This window comes from Mirounga angustirostris, unplaced genomic scaffold, assembly GCF_029215605.1.
Source record: "Mirounga angustirostris isolate CCGP_5_RB_7025 unplaced genomic scaffold, mMirAng1.0.hap1 SCAF_3, whole genome shotgun sequence".
Lineage (NCBI taxonomy): Eukaryota > Metazoa > Chordata > Mammalia > Carnivora > Phocidae > Mirounga > Mirounga angustirostris.
The window spans coordinates 167,479,384-167,496,900 of NW_026991711.1; the positions used below are offsets into that span (position 1 = coordinate 167,479,384).

The 17,517-nt window shown below is 40.3% G+C and overlaps 1 protein-coding gene across 2 annotated transcripts in view; it reads left to right on the plus strand.

Annotated features, from left to right (window-relative positions):
* Positions 1-17,169, plus strand: part of CCNYL1 (cyclin Y like 1) — a 36,407-nt gene extending 19,238 nt beyond the window's left edge. Inside the window, exons 5-10 of one of the 2 annotated variants that reach the window (XM_045868110.3) lie at positions 1,973-2,008; positions 4,475-4,526; positions 5,773-5,892; positions 9,862-10,028; positions 13,538-13,700; positions 15,123-17,169. In XM_045868110.3, the coding sequence (XP_045724066.1) occupies positions 1,973-2,008; positions 4,475-4,526; positions 5,773-5,892; positions 9,862-10,028; positions 13,538-13,700; positions 15,123-15,239 (655 nt within the window). In that variant the 3' untranslated portion in view covers positions 15,240-17,169. The remainder of the gene's footprint in view (positions 1-1,972; positions 2,009-4,474; positions 4,527-5,772; positions 5,893-9,861; positions 10,029-13,537; positions 13,701-15,122) is intronic. The other variant, XM_045868112.3, reaches the window with a different exon arrangement.
* Positions 17,170-17,517: the final 348 nt, after the last annotated feature.

Here is a 17,517-nt window from a genome sequence, read left to right on the forward strand (position 1 = left end):
AGCTCATTGAATTATCAGTAACTTCTACTTTAATTAAAAACAAGTTCACAGTCATAATAATATAACTTTCCTCTCTCTCTTATAACAGTAGTAGAGATCAAATTGTGTTTCAGCAAAAACTGAGCCCCAAAATTCTGAAGTCCTGAGCTTTGACACCTAACAAGTAATCGCTGAATGTTTTTATTCAGCCAAGACACTAAATCCATGTGTAAAAAAACCTCTATTTTGGTTAGAGTCCCCAGCTTTTGAGTTCAAAAGATTCTGATGTTTTAGTATTTAATTCAGAAGTGGTTTTAAAGATTAACCTTGCTCAGACAAAGTAGGTTTCATGCTTGTTTTTCCCAACTTAGTCTAATTTGTGGAAGTACAGTAAATTTAATTTGCTTTCATTAAGTTTTAAAAATAACAATTCAGTGCATTTATTATTGATGAAATAAAGGTTTACTGAGAAAATTAATAGGGCAAATTAGCTTTTAGGAATGATTTTGAAAAATGTTTACATTGAGGTAGTGCATTGTTCTCAGTGGTGGGAGCCTTATTAGAATCACTTGTGCAACTTTTTTCAAAAATCTATGTTTCAAAATACATGCATTTCCCCCTTCCCCTACCACAGTCTCACAAGCTTTTTGATAGCCTGAGGAAGGATACGAGGCATAATTGTATGGACAGAAGCATCCCGAATGAGTCATTCATTTCCAGATTTCGTTGCACATTGCAGTCACCTGGGGAACTTTAAAAGCACTTCTGATGCCCGAGTCGTACCCAGTGGCAGTTAAATCAGACCATCTGGAGGTGGAAGCCAAGCAGTTTTTAACGCTCCTCAGGCGATCCCAGTGTGCAGCCAAGCTTGGAGAACCGCTGCCTGGTTAGAGTGTGGGAGACTGAGACCTGCTTCTGACCACCTGTGGGACCTTGGGCAAGTCAGCTTTAAGCCTTGGCTCCTTATGTGTAAGATGGGTTGTGTAATTAAATGCTCTCTAAGGTTTTGTGGTTCTTTTCAGCATAGAACGTTGAATTCTGTGATTTTAAAATCAAATTGAAGATGAAACTGTTTGAAGCACTATAGAAGTATCCATCTTTGATGCTAATAGCATTATAGGCCTTTTTACAAGTGCTCATATTCTGTAGACCTAGCTCTAAAATTCAGATTTGCCTTCCCTCAGTAGTTTTGAGCTTCATTTCAGACATCTTGAGGGCAAAGGGAAGCATGTATCTTAACTAGGAGAACCCCTTTGTTGCCTAATACAAAACATCTGTGAATAACAGGACTATAGTAACGTAAAGAGTGTCTGAGGACTTACGTCTATCTGTTCATGAATACTTAACTAATTTGGAAATACCTGTCATTAAATATTATACTGTGTAGTATTATGTTGCATTGTTAGCACTGCTTATTTCAGGGTAGCTAGACCTATCATTGATTTTGTGGGTACTTATATTTGCTATGAAATTTTCTAATTGTGATCTTCAATTATTTGGTATGGAACACTTTACTTTTAGGGAAACAATGGAAAGTGGGTGGGTTTGGTGGATAGTAAACTAAATCAATTGAAATGCAGGGCCTAACCTTTTTTTTTTTAGTAAACACAAAAATTACCGTATGGCTTAAATTTAAGCATGTGTACAAACAGATAAAACTTGTAGAGGAGGAGGAAAGATTCTGTGAGTAGTATGATGACAAAGGACAAATGACAGGGAAAATGTGTAATAATTTATATATTATAATTATGGACCAAAACAGGTCTTCTAACAGTTGATCCTCCTTTTTTTTTTGGTCCTCCTTTTTTTGCCAAAAGCCAAAGGACTAAAACAAGGGGGAAAGTGCCCATATGAACTGTTCTGTGAATTAGAGGATTTCAGGGCCCCTGGGCCCCTGGAAGGATCCTGTCTCCCTCCCAACCCCTTTTAAAATAATGTCTTCATGCCTAACATGATAAAATCAATTGTTACAATTTTCTTTTTCCTTCCACAGTGTGACCTTAGCAATATATTACCACATAAAGAACAGGTGAGCTCTTTTAAAACCTGTCTTGTTATTCTAGCTAATTTGCAAGATACTAAGTTTAGTGTTAGGTAACAAGTATAGATATTATTAGAATATCTAATAGATAGTAGAGTGCTTTTATTACACTATTGAAGACTCAAAGAGTATTTGTTCATCTGGGTTATACTGATATTTACTGTATTAGAAATTAAATTTGAGGATTTAAAAATTAAATCCACTGTATGTCAAAACAGGGTTTTTATGGCACTATTGAAACTTTGAGCTAGATGAATCTTTGTTGTGGAGGGTTGTCCCATGCATGATAGGATATTTAGCAGTCCCCCTGGCCTCTGCTCACCAGATGCCGGTAGCGCATCTCCCTCCCTCCACACTGTGTCCTGGACATGGCCAGGTGTCCCCTGGAGAACAAAATCACCCCTGATTGGGAACCCCAGTGTTAACATAAATCATTTTTTTTATTAAAAGTAACTTTTCCACAACAAAAAAGTTGAGTGAAGAGTATGTCATTGATCTACAGTTTTACAGATCTCTTTACTATCTGGCTTAATAGAAGACAGCTCATTCTCATATCCTGTCTTCGGTGATTTGTTTTGAAGAAACAGTATGAAGACCCAGCCTTGTTCAGATATATAGTTGGAAAAAGGTGTACTTTTAAAGGCTTCAGATATTGTGGATATTCTGTGATACTTTACTAAAAGTCCACAAGTACTAGTTTCTTAGATTATAATGGAATTTATATAAATATATATATATTTATATAAATTCAATGGAATTTTAAATCGTATCAGTGAACTTGTACTGTGTTAATACCCATTGATCTATCTTGCACACTGAATGGATCTTTTACCTGTATGTGGTTTTAGAATATTAGGCATTAGTCAGTTGGAAAGTACTAGTTCACGTTTCTTTATACAGTGTCAAAAACTCACTTCTGTTAGTATCACCACCTGTCTTATCAGAAAAGCCTTTAAGTATTGAGAAGCTATCAAGCTTACAGTAGATGAAGCTCACAGTAAAAGGTACATGTTTTCCAAAATCCTGATTTTTTTTTTTTAGCTTGATAGTCTGAATTTTATCATTGGCAACAAATACTTTATTTTTCTTAAAGTTCCAGGCTCACTTTGTTCTTTTTTTTTTTTTAAGATTTTATTTATTTATTAGAGAGAATGAGCAAGAGAGAGCATAGGAGCAGGGGCAGAGGGAGAAGGAGAAGCAGACTCCTCTGCTGAGCAGGGAGCCCGATGCGGGGCTCAGTCCCAGGACCTTGGGCTCATGACCTGAGACGAAGGCAGATGCTTAATCGACTAAGCCACTCAGGCGCCCCACTTTGTTCATTTTTTTTTTTTAATTTTTAGATTTAATTTTAAGTAAACTCTACACCCAACATGGGGCTTGAACTCATGACCCTGAGGTCAAGAGCCCCATGCTCTACCAGCTGAGTCAGCCAGGCACCCCTCACTTTGTTCATTTTTAAGAGAATGACTGTCAGTTGTACCTTAAAAAAAGGATGATGCTCTGTGAAAAAAGTGGCTTGTTCAGCTCACAACTAAGTCACAAGTGCCTTTCCTTAACTGTCTTTCAGCATGCAGAAGTGTTTCATAAATACTTTCTACTTATTCAGAATATTAGAAGGATCGAGGTTTAATAACACTGTTAAATCTTACTGCTTTATCAAGGATGTTCTTTAGTAGAGCAGAATTTTTTTCAACTGCAAGCGGCAGTGAAGACCGGAATGACTAGGTACGGCTGGGTACCACTGCCTTGATTCATGCGCAGAAACAAGCAGTTTTACTCCCTTTTATTTTCTATACAGTCACTGCAAATGTCAAAAGTGTATGAGCAAGTAATGTCTTTAGTATACCTATAAAAACAGTTTTGACTTCATGGGCCTCTGAAAAGGGGAGCCCTAGAGGCCTACAGACCACACACCTGGAGAACCACTGTCCAAATGGGCACAGCATGTTAGTGTGGTAATCTTTTAAATGAAAAGACTGGTTTCTTAAAATTTAAGAAAAAAATTACATTTTTAACTCAAACTATTTAAGAGAGACTAGAAGAAATACATGATAATATATAGAGAACTATAGAGAGAAGAAAACAGGGAAAAACATGAATTTCATATTCACATTTATTAAATTCTAAAGACTTTGCCCACCACTACTACTTTATAAGATGTTCTTATGTATTCCAATGTGGGGTTAGAGGAGTGAAAATATATTTGGTTTACTAGCATTGCCTGCTAGGGAAAGTCAGGGTTCTGAAAGGCAGCTCTGGCTTGGCTGGTCGTGGTAGAAGAGATTTCACAGACGTCAGGAAACCCTCTGAAGGCCAGAATGCAAAAGAATTTGTAAAACTGTTTGCTTTGTTGAAGGTTAAGCTTCTTCCACTCCCCTCTCTACTTCCAGCAGATACTTTACTAAGATATTAATTCCTGAATTAATTTTTAAAATGCACGTTCTTATTTTATAGAGATGCAAATAGATCCTTGGATATTTTTGATGAGAGATCACATCCACTCACAGTAAGTGTCAGTTTTATTAAAGTTGTATTTTTCTCTCATGCAGTTGGGTTTATTTCATGCTGATTTGATTTGAAATTAATTACCAGGAGAAAATTACTCCCTCCAGCTTGAAGTCAAAATCATCTTAAGTCTTCTTCCCTACTCCATGTTGTGTCTAATCATTTTACCAAAGGAATGATGTATAAGGGATATGCTAGAGCAAGAACTGAGCTGCAGCTTTGTAGAATTAGTGAGCTAAAGTGAGTAAATGGACCCAGATAACAGAAAATGTATCTTTTTAAAAGATAATTTTCAGTAGCCACAAATATAAGTATTTGTAAATAAACCTAACAAGTATGTTATGATCTCTGTGAAGAAAATTAAAAAACAATTTAAATGTTAAATCCTTTAAAATAACAATTTTATCTTTTTGAGATTTTACTTATTTGTCAGAGAGAGAGAGCACAGGCAGGGGGAGCGGCAGGCAGGGGGAGAAGCAGGCTCCCCGCCGAGCAGGGAGCCCAATGCGGGACTCGATCCCAGGACCCTGGGATCATGACCTGAGCCGAAGGCAGACACTTAACCATCTGAGCCACCAGGCATCCCTAAAATAACAATTTTAAAACTCACTTCCTCAGGTTCTCTACAGCCACGTGTGGCTAGTGACTCTTGCATAGGTCAGCACGGACTTAAGAGTCTTATGGTTACAGGGAACTGAAAATGTTTTTCTTAAGATTTATTTATTAGAGAGTGTGCGCATGTGCACACGTGCAGACAGGCAAGCAGGGGAAAAGGGAGAGAGTGAGAATCTCAAGCAGACTCCCTGCCGAGCGTGGAGCCCCACGCAGGGCTTGATCTCACCACCCTGAGATCATGACCTGAGCTGAAACCAAGAGTTGGACGGACGCTCAACTGACTGAGCCACCCAGGTGCCCCAAAATTGTTTTTTCAAAGTTGATTGCAGAGAAATACAACATGGTAATCAACCAGACTCTTGAGCCTAAAAATAGCTTACGTTTTGATAAAAAGGAATATATATAAATTTTCTGAGGTCATGCCTGCATTTTTCTTTAATGAATGGTGGTGAGTATTGAATCAGTATGGTATTTTGAGATCCCATTGTTTATATTTAAAAAACTAAAAGACATGTTACCCAATCAAAATAATTTTGAGCACCTGGGCCCAAATGTAAAGACTGCTGTATTATGGGCACTTAAGTATTTTTCTTCGGTGGATACTTATACTGCATTTTTTTTTCTTCTTTCAGCGAGAAAAGGTTCCAGAGGAATACTTTAAGCATGATCCTGAACATAAATTTATTTACAGATTTGTTCGTACTCTTTTCAGTGCTGCACAGCTAACAGCTGAATGTGCAATAGTAACTTTGGTAAGATATTTCTTCTTTCTTACAGCCTCTTTTTTTCAATTTCAGTCTTATGCACAGGGTATGGTCCCGCCTTTCACATAAAATAGGTTCCTGAAATCATCAGAAGTTTATTAAGAGAAACCTATTGAAAGTACAATGCACACATTCGAGCTTAATAATATAATCATTATTTTTCAAAACGTTGCTGTTGCTTTTCTCATCACAAAAGAATTGCTGTTAAAGGCAGCAGGAGAGATTTCTCCCTCCATGGTTTCTCCCTCCATGGTTTCTCCCTGCATGGTTTCTCCCTCCATACCGCAGCACGCAGATGTACATGCAGAGCACACACATACACACTCAGAAGGTGCGCTGGGGGGAGCTGGCCTAGGACAGGGGCAGTAACAAAACCGGTCCTCAGGCAGAGACTCATTTGGTGTAGGTCCAAGCTGAGTCCCAGATTATTTCAGTATTCCCCACACAGTTCTCATGTGTGTCTTGATTGAGAACTACTGCCCTAAATTCTCTGTTCCTTGGATGACGGGTGTGCATCCATCCCTGGTGTCCTCTTGTGCCTGCCTATGAAGTTGCCCAGGATTATAGTACCAGAAGTACTTGCAAGGACCTTTGTGTTATCCATACAGAATTCCTGTGGTAAGATTTTATCATTTGAAAAATAAATTCTATTTAAGTGAGAGGCAGCTGGGGTTATTTTCACTGCTCTGTACAGCAAATGTGTACAGGAAAGTTAACTGCACGGGCTGAAGGGAAAAAATACTTAGGTCAGCGCCTGTACTCCTTTAGTATCCAGTTAGAATTTAGGAGGGAGGCTTGTGCTTTTTGAGTAGAGAGCCCTCAGGCCATTTCTTCGAGCCACAGACCATTTGAGTGCTTAGCCCAGGCTGCAGAGAGGCAGGAGTGGTCCTCCCACATGGGGAGCAAGGCGATGCTGGAAGGAGAGCATCTGGGTTGGAGAGGGGGAATTCTTTGTGGACAGGTTAAGTGTGACCTACCTGTGAGGCAGCAGAGTGACACTGTCTAGTCATCACTTGAATATATGGAACTGAGCATGAATCCGAGCTAGACATAGGGAATTTGGTAAGAGTAGTAGCTGTTCAAATGCAGAGAAAAGTATAGAATAAAAAGTGGATAGAAGCTAGATCTGTAAGGACTAACAGCATTTAAGGGACACGTCCTCAGAGGAGTGGCTAGAGTGGTAGGACCCAGGAGGGAATAATAAAAGTGATGCCAAGATGAGAGGCTCAAGGAGAGTGTGGTCAAAAGGCCGAATGCCAAGCAGTTGCCCACTGCATACCCATCGAATACCAAGTCTGTGTCACTATTCTAAGTGTTGGGGACAGAGGAGAAAACAGGTGGAATAAAGTTCTTGCCTTTATATAGCTTATATTCTAGCAAGGAAGAAATGAGTTGTTTTTTTGTTTTGCCAAAAGAGTGTTACCTAAATATTTCAGGTAGTGGTAAATACCAGGAAGAGAAAGCAGCGTGAAGGGGTAAAGTGATCAGAGGGGCGCACCATTTTAGATAGCATGATTAGGACGAGCCTCTTTAAAGAGGTAACACCTGAACCATGGCCTACCTGAGGAAGATGATGAACTCTGGCATTATAGGCAGAGGGGACAAATGCAAGACTCTGAGACGGGAGCATGTTTTGTGTATTCAAGGAACAGCGAAGTGGCCAGTGGTCAGAGGAAGAATGAGGGGAACAACACGCCAGATGAGATCACAGAAGGGCAAGGCCAGATCTTCCGGGGTCTTGTAGCTCGCAGGCCTGGGAAGAAGGGAAACTGTTACTTGTTTGATGGGAAACCTCTGGCAGATCTCGAACAGGGGTATGAAGAGCTGTTCATTGAAGAGGCTGTCCTGGCTGCTCTGGGGACAATAGACTGTAGTGGGAGTCAGAGTGGAGGCAGGGAGGTAAGGACGCGGTGACGGTGATACAGCTGAGAAGTGACAGATAGAAATCAAATCACCAGTGGAGGTAGAGGTAACAAAAACGGCCAGCGGATTGGAACAGGATTAAGGCAAATGGAGGCCCCAGCAATGAGGCCAGTGGTAGTGCCCTTTAGGTTACTAGGGAAGGCTTGGGGAGTGCAGAGTTGCACTGAAGGCACCAAGGACCTGGGCAGTGATAGCGGCAGGGGGCAGACTACCCAGAGTTAGGAAGCGAATGGGAGATAAGTCAGCATGGGGCATTCTTCTGTGAGCAAAAGCGAGAGGAAGCTGGCTGGAGCTGGGGGCGGGGGTCCGTAGGATGGGGGCAGTGGGCATTGTAAATCCATTCATATTGGGAAAAATCTCAGGGAGGGAAAAAATTCTTCAAAAAGAGATAATTGTGTGAATAGTTCTGCACAAGTGGGATGGGATCACCGAAAGAAGAGTTACTTCAGTGAGAAGAAGAAAATCTCATTTCCGCAGACAGGAGAGCCAGCGGAGTCCGTGAGGCTGGGCAGCTTCCAGGTTTGCCAGTAAAGGGGACAGAGAAAGTTGAGAGACCCCCAGTATTGTACAAGTGCCTCTGATTGTTCCCATAAGGTAGAGAGTTGGATCATGTAGGTTCAACTTGTTCATTCTTAGAATACCTGAGAGGGCTGAGTTTGGGGGAATGGGAGCAGAATTTCACTAAGAACATAAAATGTTCAAGAACCATTTGTTTTTGAAAACACAGTTGAGTTTGGAAAATGCTGGCAACCAGACAACCTTCAGACAATAAACACACTCTAAAATTGGACTTCTCTTCTTGTCAAATGCCATATATACTCTTCTGTAGAGAACCCTTTGAAGTCACAACGAATCATGGCTTACCTCTGTAATCTTTACTCAGCTGGGAACCGCCCAGGGCTGGGTGGAGCGGACATTTGATAAGTGTAAGAGAGATCCAGGAGTCTCTTACAGCGAGTGTAGAGGAGTCCCCCGGTGCAGAACCTGGAGGCTCTGTTAGCACTTTAAAACCACCAGAACTGACTAAGCTGCGGGTAACATAAGACAGAAACGAATTATCGTGAAATAATAATGGAGATGTGAAAGTGAGGGGATGGGAGAAGGATTGTCCTTTGTATGCATATATGTTCCTTTATTTTTTTTAAATTTAATTTAATTATGTTATGTTAGTCACCATACATTACCTCATTAGTTTTTGATGTAGTGATCCATGATTCGTTGTTTTCCTATAACACCCAGTGCTCCATGCAGTACGTGCCCTCCTTAAAAAGTCAAACAGAGAAAGTCAATTATCATATGGTTTCACTTACCTGTGGAACATAAGGAATAGCATGGAGGACATTAGGAGAAGGAAGGGAAAAATGAAGTGGGGGAAATCAGAGGGGGAGACGAAGCATGTATGTTCCTTTAAAAGACACTCTCTATTAGGGGCCTACTTGAGGGTTGTGAAGGCCGGCCCTCCAGCATACCTGTTTGTACTTGCTGTCCTGCCATGCCACCCAGCAGCCACAGGGGGGCTCTCTTGACCACCAGTTTCTATCTTCAGGCTTGTGCCACAAAACGCTTACTGTGAAAAGGGGAAGGCAAAAATGTGCTCAATATTAACCAGGGTTTTACATGTTCAAGTATTGTGTAAAATGACCGTGTAACGACCAGCCAGGTGTAGTATCTTGCATGGGGTAGGCACTCGGGTTTATTAAACAACTCGAATCTGCAATCAGTTGTATTGAATCACTTCCCTTTATGAATGGGAAGGGTAATAACCCAATGCCTGTCTTCAAGATGCCCTTTGCTGAGATGTTCATTCATTCCTGTGACCAAGGCTGGAAATTCACATGGGCAGAGTAGGCAACAGAATTATCTGACCTACAACTGTGACCTGGCCTCTGGCTTTGGGTGCCGGGGCCAAGTCTTTGTAGACCTTTGTAAGAATAAAAGGCATGTCAAAAACAGATGAAATCTGTCATTCCTAACAGTTCTTATCACAGCACTTAAACTGAACTAAAATCAAAGACCAGTGCTCTACTTTTGCAGGTTTACTTAGAAAGGCTTTTAACTTACGCTGAGATCGACATTTGTCCCACTAACTGGAAAAGAATTGTTTTGGGAGCCATTCTTCTTGCCTCCAAGGTTTGGGACGATCAGGCTGTATGGAATGTGGACTACTGCCAGATCCTCAAGGACATTACAGTTGAGGACATGTGAGTTTGTAAGGTTTGGTGAACTTTCTAACCATTTTCCAGTGCCTCCTTTGCTCCAGTAAAGTGTACATTTCAAGAAATATTTTTAAAGGTTACATTGTGCAAAGAACTGAAATAGGCATAAAATTACAGACTTCCTATCTGGCTATGGTATAACAATTCCTATTTCCTGTCATTAATTGGTAGGTCTTGATGTGTTGTTGTTTCAATAATCTGCTTGGTAAATTGAAGTGTGTATTTCTGCTGGTTTTTGGCATACATTTTACAGGCTTACGCCCAACACAGTATTATAAATAATCTTCATGGCTTTCTTAAAGCTGTTTATGAGTTCCAGTCCATTTTAAAGAGGCCTGTGTCTGACTTTTAAAATAAATGTTTGGCCACTGTTAAGGTCTTAGGGCCTCTAGACCATTGAGAGGTTAATACCTTCAACGTGAGTCAGCTTTTGCTGGTCATTCTCTCCTTTTTTTTTTTAAAGATTTTATTTATTTATTTGTCAGAGAGAGAGACAGAACACAAGCAGGGGGAGAGGCAGGCAGAGGCAGAAGCAGGCTCCCTGCTGAGCAAGGAGCCCAGTGTGGGACTCGATCCCAGGATCCTGGGATCATGACCTGAGCCAAAGGCAGCCGCTTAACCAACTGAACCACCCAGGCGTCCCTCATTCTCTCCTTTTTATATGAAGTTCTGTTGTTACAGAAATCATGGTACAAAAGTAGCCACATGTATGAAGGTTTCAGGTCCCAGTTCTCCTGCCTCCTCCCATGCTAGCAGTATTGCACCTGTTTAAAAGTAGGTCTGAATTGTTAGGAAGCTCCTGTTTCTCAGGCAGTCCTGAAAAGCAGCCCTGGGACATCAGCCAGTGCCCGTGGCATTCGAGAGTCTCCGGGGCCACTCGGCAATCACAGCAGCGCTTTGTGGGGCCTTCTGTCAACCATGAGGGGGGTGCTCACAAGTGGCACGCTGACGCAGGATTGAAACACCAGACTTAACGAGGGCTTTCGATCTGGTCACCCTGGCTTCCGTGAAGGACCCTGAGGGTGGTAGGCAGGATGAGCCAGCGAGGTATTTCCAGTAGATTCTCGAAGTGCCCTCGTGAGAGTGAAAATGTCTTTGTGGGTGGCATTTGGGAAAATGTGGAAGAACACGTCTTGATTATACGGAACAGCGTAGGAAGATTAAGATCATGGCAGGCAGTGGCAAGTTTGTTTTTGTTACCTTTGCCCGTTACTCTAGATAAGATTGTCATTCAGAATTACCAAAGTGCATATTTACAACTGAAGTGAGGACACTTATGACTAGGAGAAGAGACCAGTGATGGTGGCTGTCCAAATGGCTTTTGATAATAGTGGAACCTGAGTGGGCATGGAGATGTTGCTTGCAGCCATGGTAGCAAATGGGGTAATGGCAAATAATGGATTTGAAATGAAACAAAAGTACTTTTGGAAGTGGCAGAAACTAAAGTGACTTTGATCACCACTGTCATCAGTCTGCAAACTCTGGTCCCTTGAAGGAAGAAAAATTTGTAATCTTGAACACTAGCCCTACCATGGTGGCAACTGAAATTTTCTCAAAACCTTCAACGAACCTGGCTGGGACTCTGATTCTAGGGAAGACCTCAGAACATGCTGGGAGGTGTGTGAGCTCTTCAGAGTGAGTTTCCAGGAGCAGTGATGGCAGCGTCTAGCTACAGGAAGACCAGTTCCAAACAATACTTTTTGTTATAAACAGAGAAGCACCAGGAGCTATGTTGATAATAAATAGGCTGCTTTTGTGTATGATCTTTGGAAATTGGAAAGCATTACAACAAAGTGTTTAATACACATTTGTTTTGTCGCCCTGCTGTTGCCTTCGATTTCTAATAGTCTCATTTTGAGTCTTAAATGGAAAAATTGGTGTCTATCAGCTTTTTCTTCAAACTTTCCAACATCTATGCTTTAGAATATATTCCCCTTCAAAAGAATAAGTTAAACTGAGCAGCTGCTATTCAGAAGATTTGCTGTGCCTGTAAATGGTGTGCTATTCAGCCGTTTGGCTATTTAAAAAACAAAAAACCCAGAAGATGCATATTCTATAGGCATAATGCTTTTTTCCAGTGATTAAACCTTTATTAAATAGACATGTTAATCCTATGAAGTACTGTATTTCCACACAATTAAAATGTGTTAGCGGATAAAATATAAAAGGGACAGTGAAGTGCATTTATTCCTGTAGTAAATTAAGTCCTGATTAGCTGATTATCAAAACATTATCTGATTTACATTTCTATAGACTTAGAGCCATATGAACAGGAAATTAAATTTGGAAGTAGGTTCAACTGGGTTTAAAATTCAACAAATGAGAACCTCATCTCTGCTCATATTCTGAATGCTCTCCGGACCATACGGGAGAACATCAACATTTGTTGATCTGTCCAACGCATAAAATACTAAAACTTTAAAACTGAGAAACCAAATATGTTATAAAGTAAGCTGCTCATGTTTGTTCGGGTTTTTATCATTTTTATGTAATTCTCTAAAGGATGACTGGGAAAGTGGTCAATTTTATATTTATTAAACACTGCGCAAGTGAGCCTGTATGGTCATGTGAAGCAAAGGACTGCTCCCAACGTTTTCCTTTCCTATTTTATTGAACTCGCCCCCTGTGGGCGTGCTTGTTCTGTTCTGGCAAGGGGGTGGCGCCACATCTTGGGGTTGCATCCCCACCCTGAGAGAAAGGCTGTTTGAGTCCAGTGCTCCACAGAGGTCATATCATGGTGAGTTTAGTCGAGCCAAGACATCTCTTTCATCATTCTGCCCTCCAAAGTTTAAAAAAGTGCATCCTGTCCTGTCAGAGTGACAGTTTCTTGCCGTAGTAAAATGAAGCTGAACAGAGACTGGCATTTACGGATGCCCCTTGACATAGCCCCATGCACTGGGCAGGGGGAGGGGATTCCCTTTTCCATCCAGTGTAGCTTATTTATTTATTTATTTGAGATGAATCCTTGTTGCTTCAAGAGTTTTTCCCCCTCAGAGATAATAGCGGTGGCTCTCGATGGATCCATTTGTTGCCGTGGTGATGTGCCCACTCCTTTTGTTGGCGCGTCTCTACTTCAATAAGCCCCTTCCTGTTATCGGCCCGGTGAAAATGTCTGCAAGTTCTTCAGAGCTAATAAACAGCATACATCATTCCTTTCATCTGATCACTATAGTGGGGCCTTGTGAGTGAGCGTGGAGCATGAATCGTACAGCTGCACTAATGGACCTCTGAAGAATGAGCCCCTGAGTCAGCAGCAGGAGTGCATAAGAGGGCCATAACCTCTTCCCCCTTGTCCGGAACTCAAAGTGCTGGGATGCAGAGAGGACCACAAATAGCTGTACCTTGTTTGAACGTTAGTGTACTAATCCACCGGGTAGCCTCTGTTTGTTCCAAAACAGAATTTAGAGCCCTCTCCGTAGCTCAGAATGATACTTTTGAAGATCGCCCAGTTAACTAAAATTGTCTTGTGTTGGTTGTGTTGTCTCCTCCCCCAGGAATGAGATGGAAAGGCATTTTTTGGAGCTACTTCAGTTTAATATTAATGTTCCCGCCAGTGTTTATGCCAAATACTACTTTGACCTTCGCTCCTTAGCAGATGACAACAACTTGAATTTTCTATTTGCTCCTCTTAGCAAAGAAAGAGCACAAAACCTAGAGGTAAGGCTGTGAAATCATTAGTCGGGGTTTTCTGTCAGCCACCAAAACCAGCATCTGTGGCTAAATCTCATTAAGCAGTGATTAGCAAAATGGAAAGCTTTTAAATTAACACATCGAAGAGCTTATTAACCCTTTGGTGGCATATTTCCTGTGTCTTTTATGATTTATATAAGGATCTCACATTATTTTTAAAAAGTATATAGATATTTCTTCTGTGACCATAATTCAGAATATTTTAAGTCAAATTTAATCTGTTCTTAATGGTTTTCCATTTGAACCTCTACCCTTCCATATAATCATACATGAATAATTTCTTACAATTGTATCCTTAATCATATCTACGTACTCACCATTCTTTTTAAGATTTTATTTATTTGGGGGAGAGAAACAGAAAGAGTGAGCATGAGCCAGGGGGAGAGGGAGAAGCAGACTCCCCACTGAACAGGAAGTCTGACACAGGGCTCCATCCCAGGACCCTGAGATCATGACCTGAGCCCAAAGGCAGACGCTTAACTGACTGAACCACCCAGGCGCCCCTCTACTCACCATTCTCAACAGTCTTTTACTCCGTTCACAAATTCATGCCAGTGTTTTGTACAGATACCACAGTTCAGTCCCATGAGTTTATTAGACAAAGCATCCGTGGCTCACCTGAGACTTAGACTGTATAATGTGTGTTTTAGGTACTGTCGTAGAGAGCCCATGGATTTTTAATGGAAATGGTAATGTATAGGAGACAAAGGAATTATGGTTTATGACTTTTTAGTGAGTACACAGCAAAATTATTCACAACTGAAATTTCAAGACATATTTAAAATGGACACTTTCTGTGGTACTTTGGTGTAGTTTACAGTAAGGTATTTTCTACCATGGTTAATGTGCAAGTGAAAATAGCACTTTTTGGTGCTTCGGTCATTAGACCTCTGACCTTCTGATAAAGTCCAGACATGCCTGCCCTGTTAGAATTGCTTAGAGAATATAATAACCAATGAAAACTAGAAGTTGAATGGCTGAGTAAACGCTAATTTCGGCCCAGGTGTATGTTCATTATGTTGAAGGAACAGGTGTACAGGGACAGGTGATACTGCTGTAAGGAGCCTGTCAAAATACCTTTTTTGTTTCAGCCAATGTGTGCCATCTTTGGAACCCAGTTTGTAAATAAGCAAATTCTTCGTTGCCCAGTATCTAATCATAGCCTTTTAAGGATATTACCTTAGTGAACTGGCAGGAAGTAGCATCCCCAGCATCTGGGAATGTAGACCTCCACAATCCAAAGTAGCAGTAACTGTGAACTGTCTAAAGGAGTGTGGCTGTGTGGCTTATCAGTGATGCTTTCTGTTTTGTTTTGTTTTGTTTTGTTTTTTTAAGGTTGGAACGCTTGTTTTAAATTGTTCTTGTGTTCTATTTGATTGACTTTCCCAGGCCATTTCCAGATTGTGTGAAGACAAATACAAAGACTTGTGTAGAGCTGCTATGAGAAGGTCTTTCAGCGCTGATAACTTCATTGGTATTCAGCGCTCTAATGCCATCCTCTCTTAAGGGAGAAGGGAGGGGTTGTAACATCATGAACCCCTCAATCTACAAGGACTGGAGAAATACCACCTCTCCTGCTCAAAAACCAGCAAAGTTAGTATTTTCATCTAAAAGAAAGACTTCAAATTCAAGAAACTCGTGGATCCACCACAAGGATGATGCTCATAGGAAAGAATGGGACCTTGTCAATGCAACACACTCTTTTGTCCTTTTTAATGTAAACAGAGTTACAAAAACCACTCCAAAGCAAAAGCTCCAACCCACACACAGATATCTGCTTACTATGTAGGCTGATAGCTGTGAACTAAGTGAGGGTTTTTTTTTAATAGTTTAAATTTTTAGACTTTAAAGACACTAACTATATAACTTTTATGTTTTTCCTATTTTTCTTGCCCCCCTCCCCCCATATTGCTGCATATTTCTTTAGAATCAATGCAGTATTACCATGAAAACATGGGACCCCCAACAACTCATAAAGCCACTTAGGAACAGACTGTAGCATTGTTAGGTATTGAAGGGTTCTTCCTTCCTACTTTATCATTGAAGCTGCTAGTCCTTATTGGCAATCAGTTTAAACCAAAAAGCTGCTGAATAACACTTATCATTCAAATTCTTTGCAAGCACTACTTATTAGCATATTAGTATGTTTAGGATCATAAACAGAGAAAGTATGTTATCAATGATTATCTACTTCTGTTGGGTCCATGCTGCATTTCTTGTGAACTATAATGGTGCTTCTCATTTTCTGATGATTTTCCTCTTTATTAAATACATGTATTAAAGGATGTTTTCGTAATTCCAACCAACATGGTGGTCCAGTGGTAACAAGCAGGTAGTGAAAAGAAGGTGTCCTGCAAAATCTTAGTGCAACTTTAAGCTTTAATCTAGTGTACATGGGCCCTCTGGGGCACTGCTGAAGGATAAATGCTTCAAACTTAGAAAACATCATTTGAAAGTTTAATTACATTTCTTGTAAACTTACCTAGTTTTGTAAATTTTAAATATTAAGCTTTTCATTTTAATTTTTTGTTTCAGCCCCTCTTGAAGATGGCACACATTGGCTGAAACAAAAAAATTAAAATGAAAAGCTTAATATTTAAAATTTACAAAACTGGGTAAGTTTACAAGAAATAACTAAACTTTCGAATGGTGTTTTCTAAGTTTGTAGCGTTTATCCCTCCACAGGTATCAAAGCTTAAAATTGCATTAAGAATGGAGGGATGCCTCGTATCATCATAGACGTGCCCTTCCCTTTTTAAAACCGTTTTTTGCAGGGCTGTGCGGTTTACCTGCTTTGGTCACCTGAATCTCTTTTTTCTACATTTGTAAAGAGTATGAAGAGCAATGGTAATTCACATGTAACAAACCGAAAGGAACTGGACTAATAGTAGTGATCTGAAAGTAGGTGATCTGAAACAGTTCTTCTAGCCTTCCTGTTAACCTAGCTGGAGGGGGTCTCATTTCAAGTCCTGCTGTTTAAGAGGAACCCTCACCTCAGGCTTTAAAGGGCAGGGAGTTAAGTAATCAATCTTCTCAGAGATTGGTAATGATGTCACTTAAACTTGAAATGTTAAAAAAAAGATTAGTGTTCTTAACCATGTGAAATCTTTCTCCTACTTTCTCAAATGTAATCATAGGAATTTTGCCTGTAAACATAGCATTTCTGGGCCAGGAATACTTTCTCTCAGTATAGCAGGGCTTCATATTCTATTGAGTGCTGCAGGTTCCATCATTTTTAAAGGACAGACACACAAATGATAAATAACAGTATATAAAATATTACAATCTACCACCTCAAAAAACATTGTTTATGGAGTTCGGAGCTTGGAGATTCAAGTATTGATTGCAGTTTTATTTTGAAAAGAATGCTACAACTTACGTGGTTTTTCTTCCTCATGTTTATATTAAAAGCTAATAAACTCTATTTTAATTAAAATACGACTAGTGTTGTTTGTAACCTTTCTTAGTTCACATAGCATTACATCTCTGCCTAACGTCAGTGCTTTCTAGTCAGCCCTAATGGTGAGTGGGGTCTTAAAGCATTTTCAAACTGACCATGATTTGGTTTGACCCTTGCCTCTGGTTACAGTGTTGTCATGTATTTCTTTGACTTCTGCTCTTTTCAACCTGAAGATCATTTAGTACACTTAAAATCAGTGGCCACAGTACTCAGAGGCATTGTGCATTAGATGGCATCTTTGAACAGCTCATTATTGTACCAAGAGGGGAAAAAAGCACACTGGAAGATTAAATTAGGTGGAATATACCAGGGAGAAGGGAATTA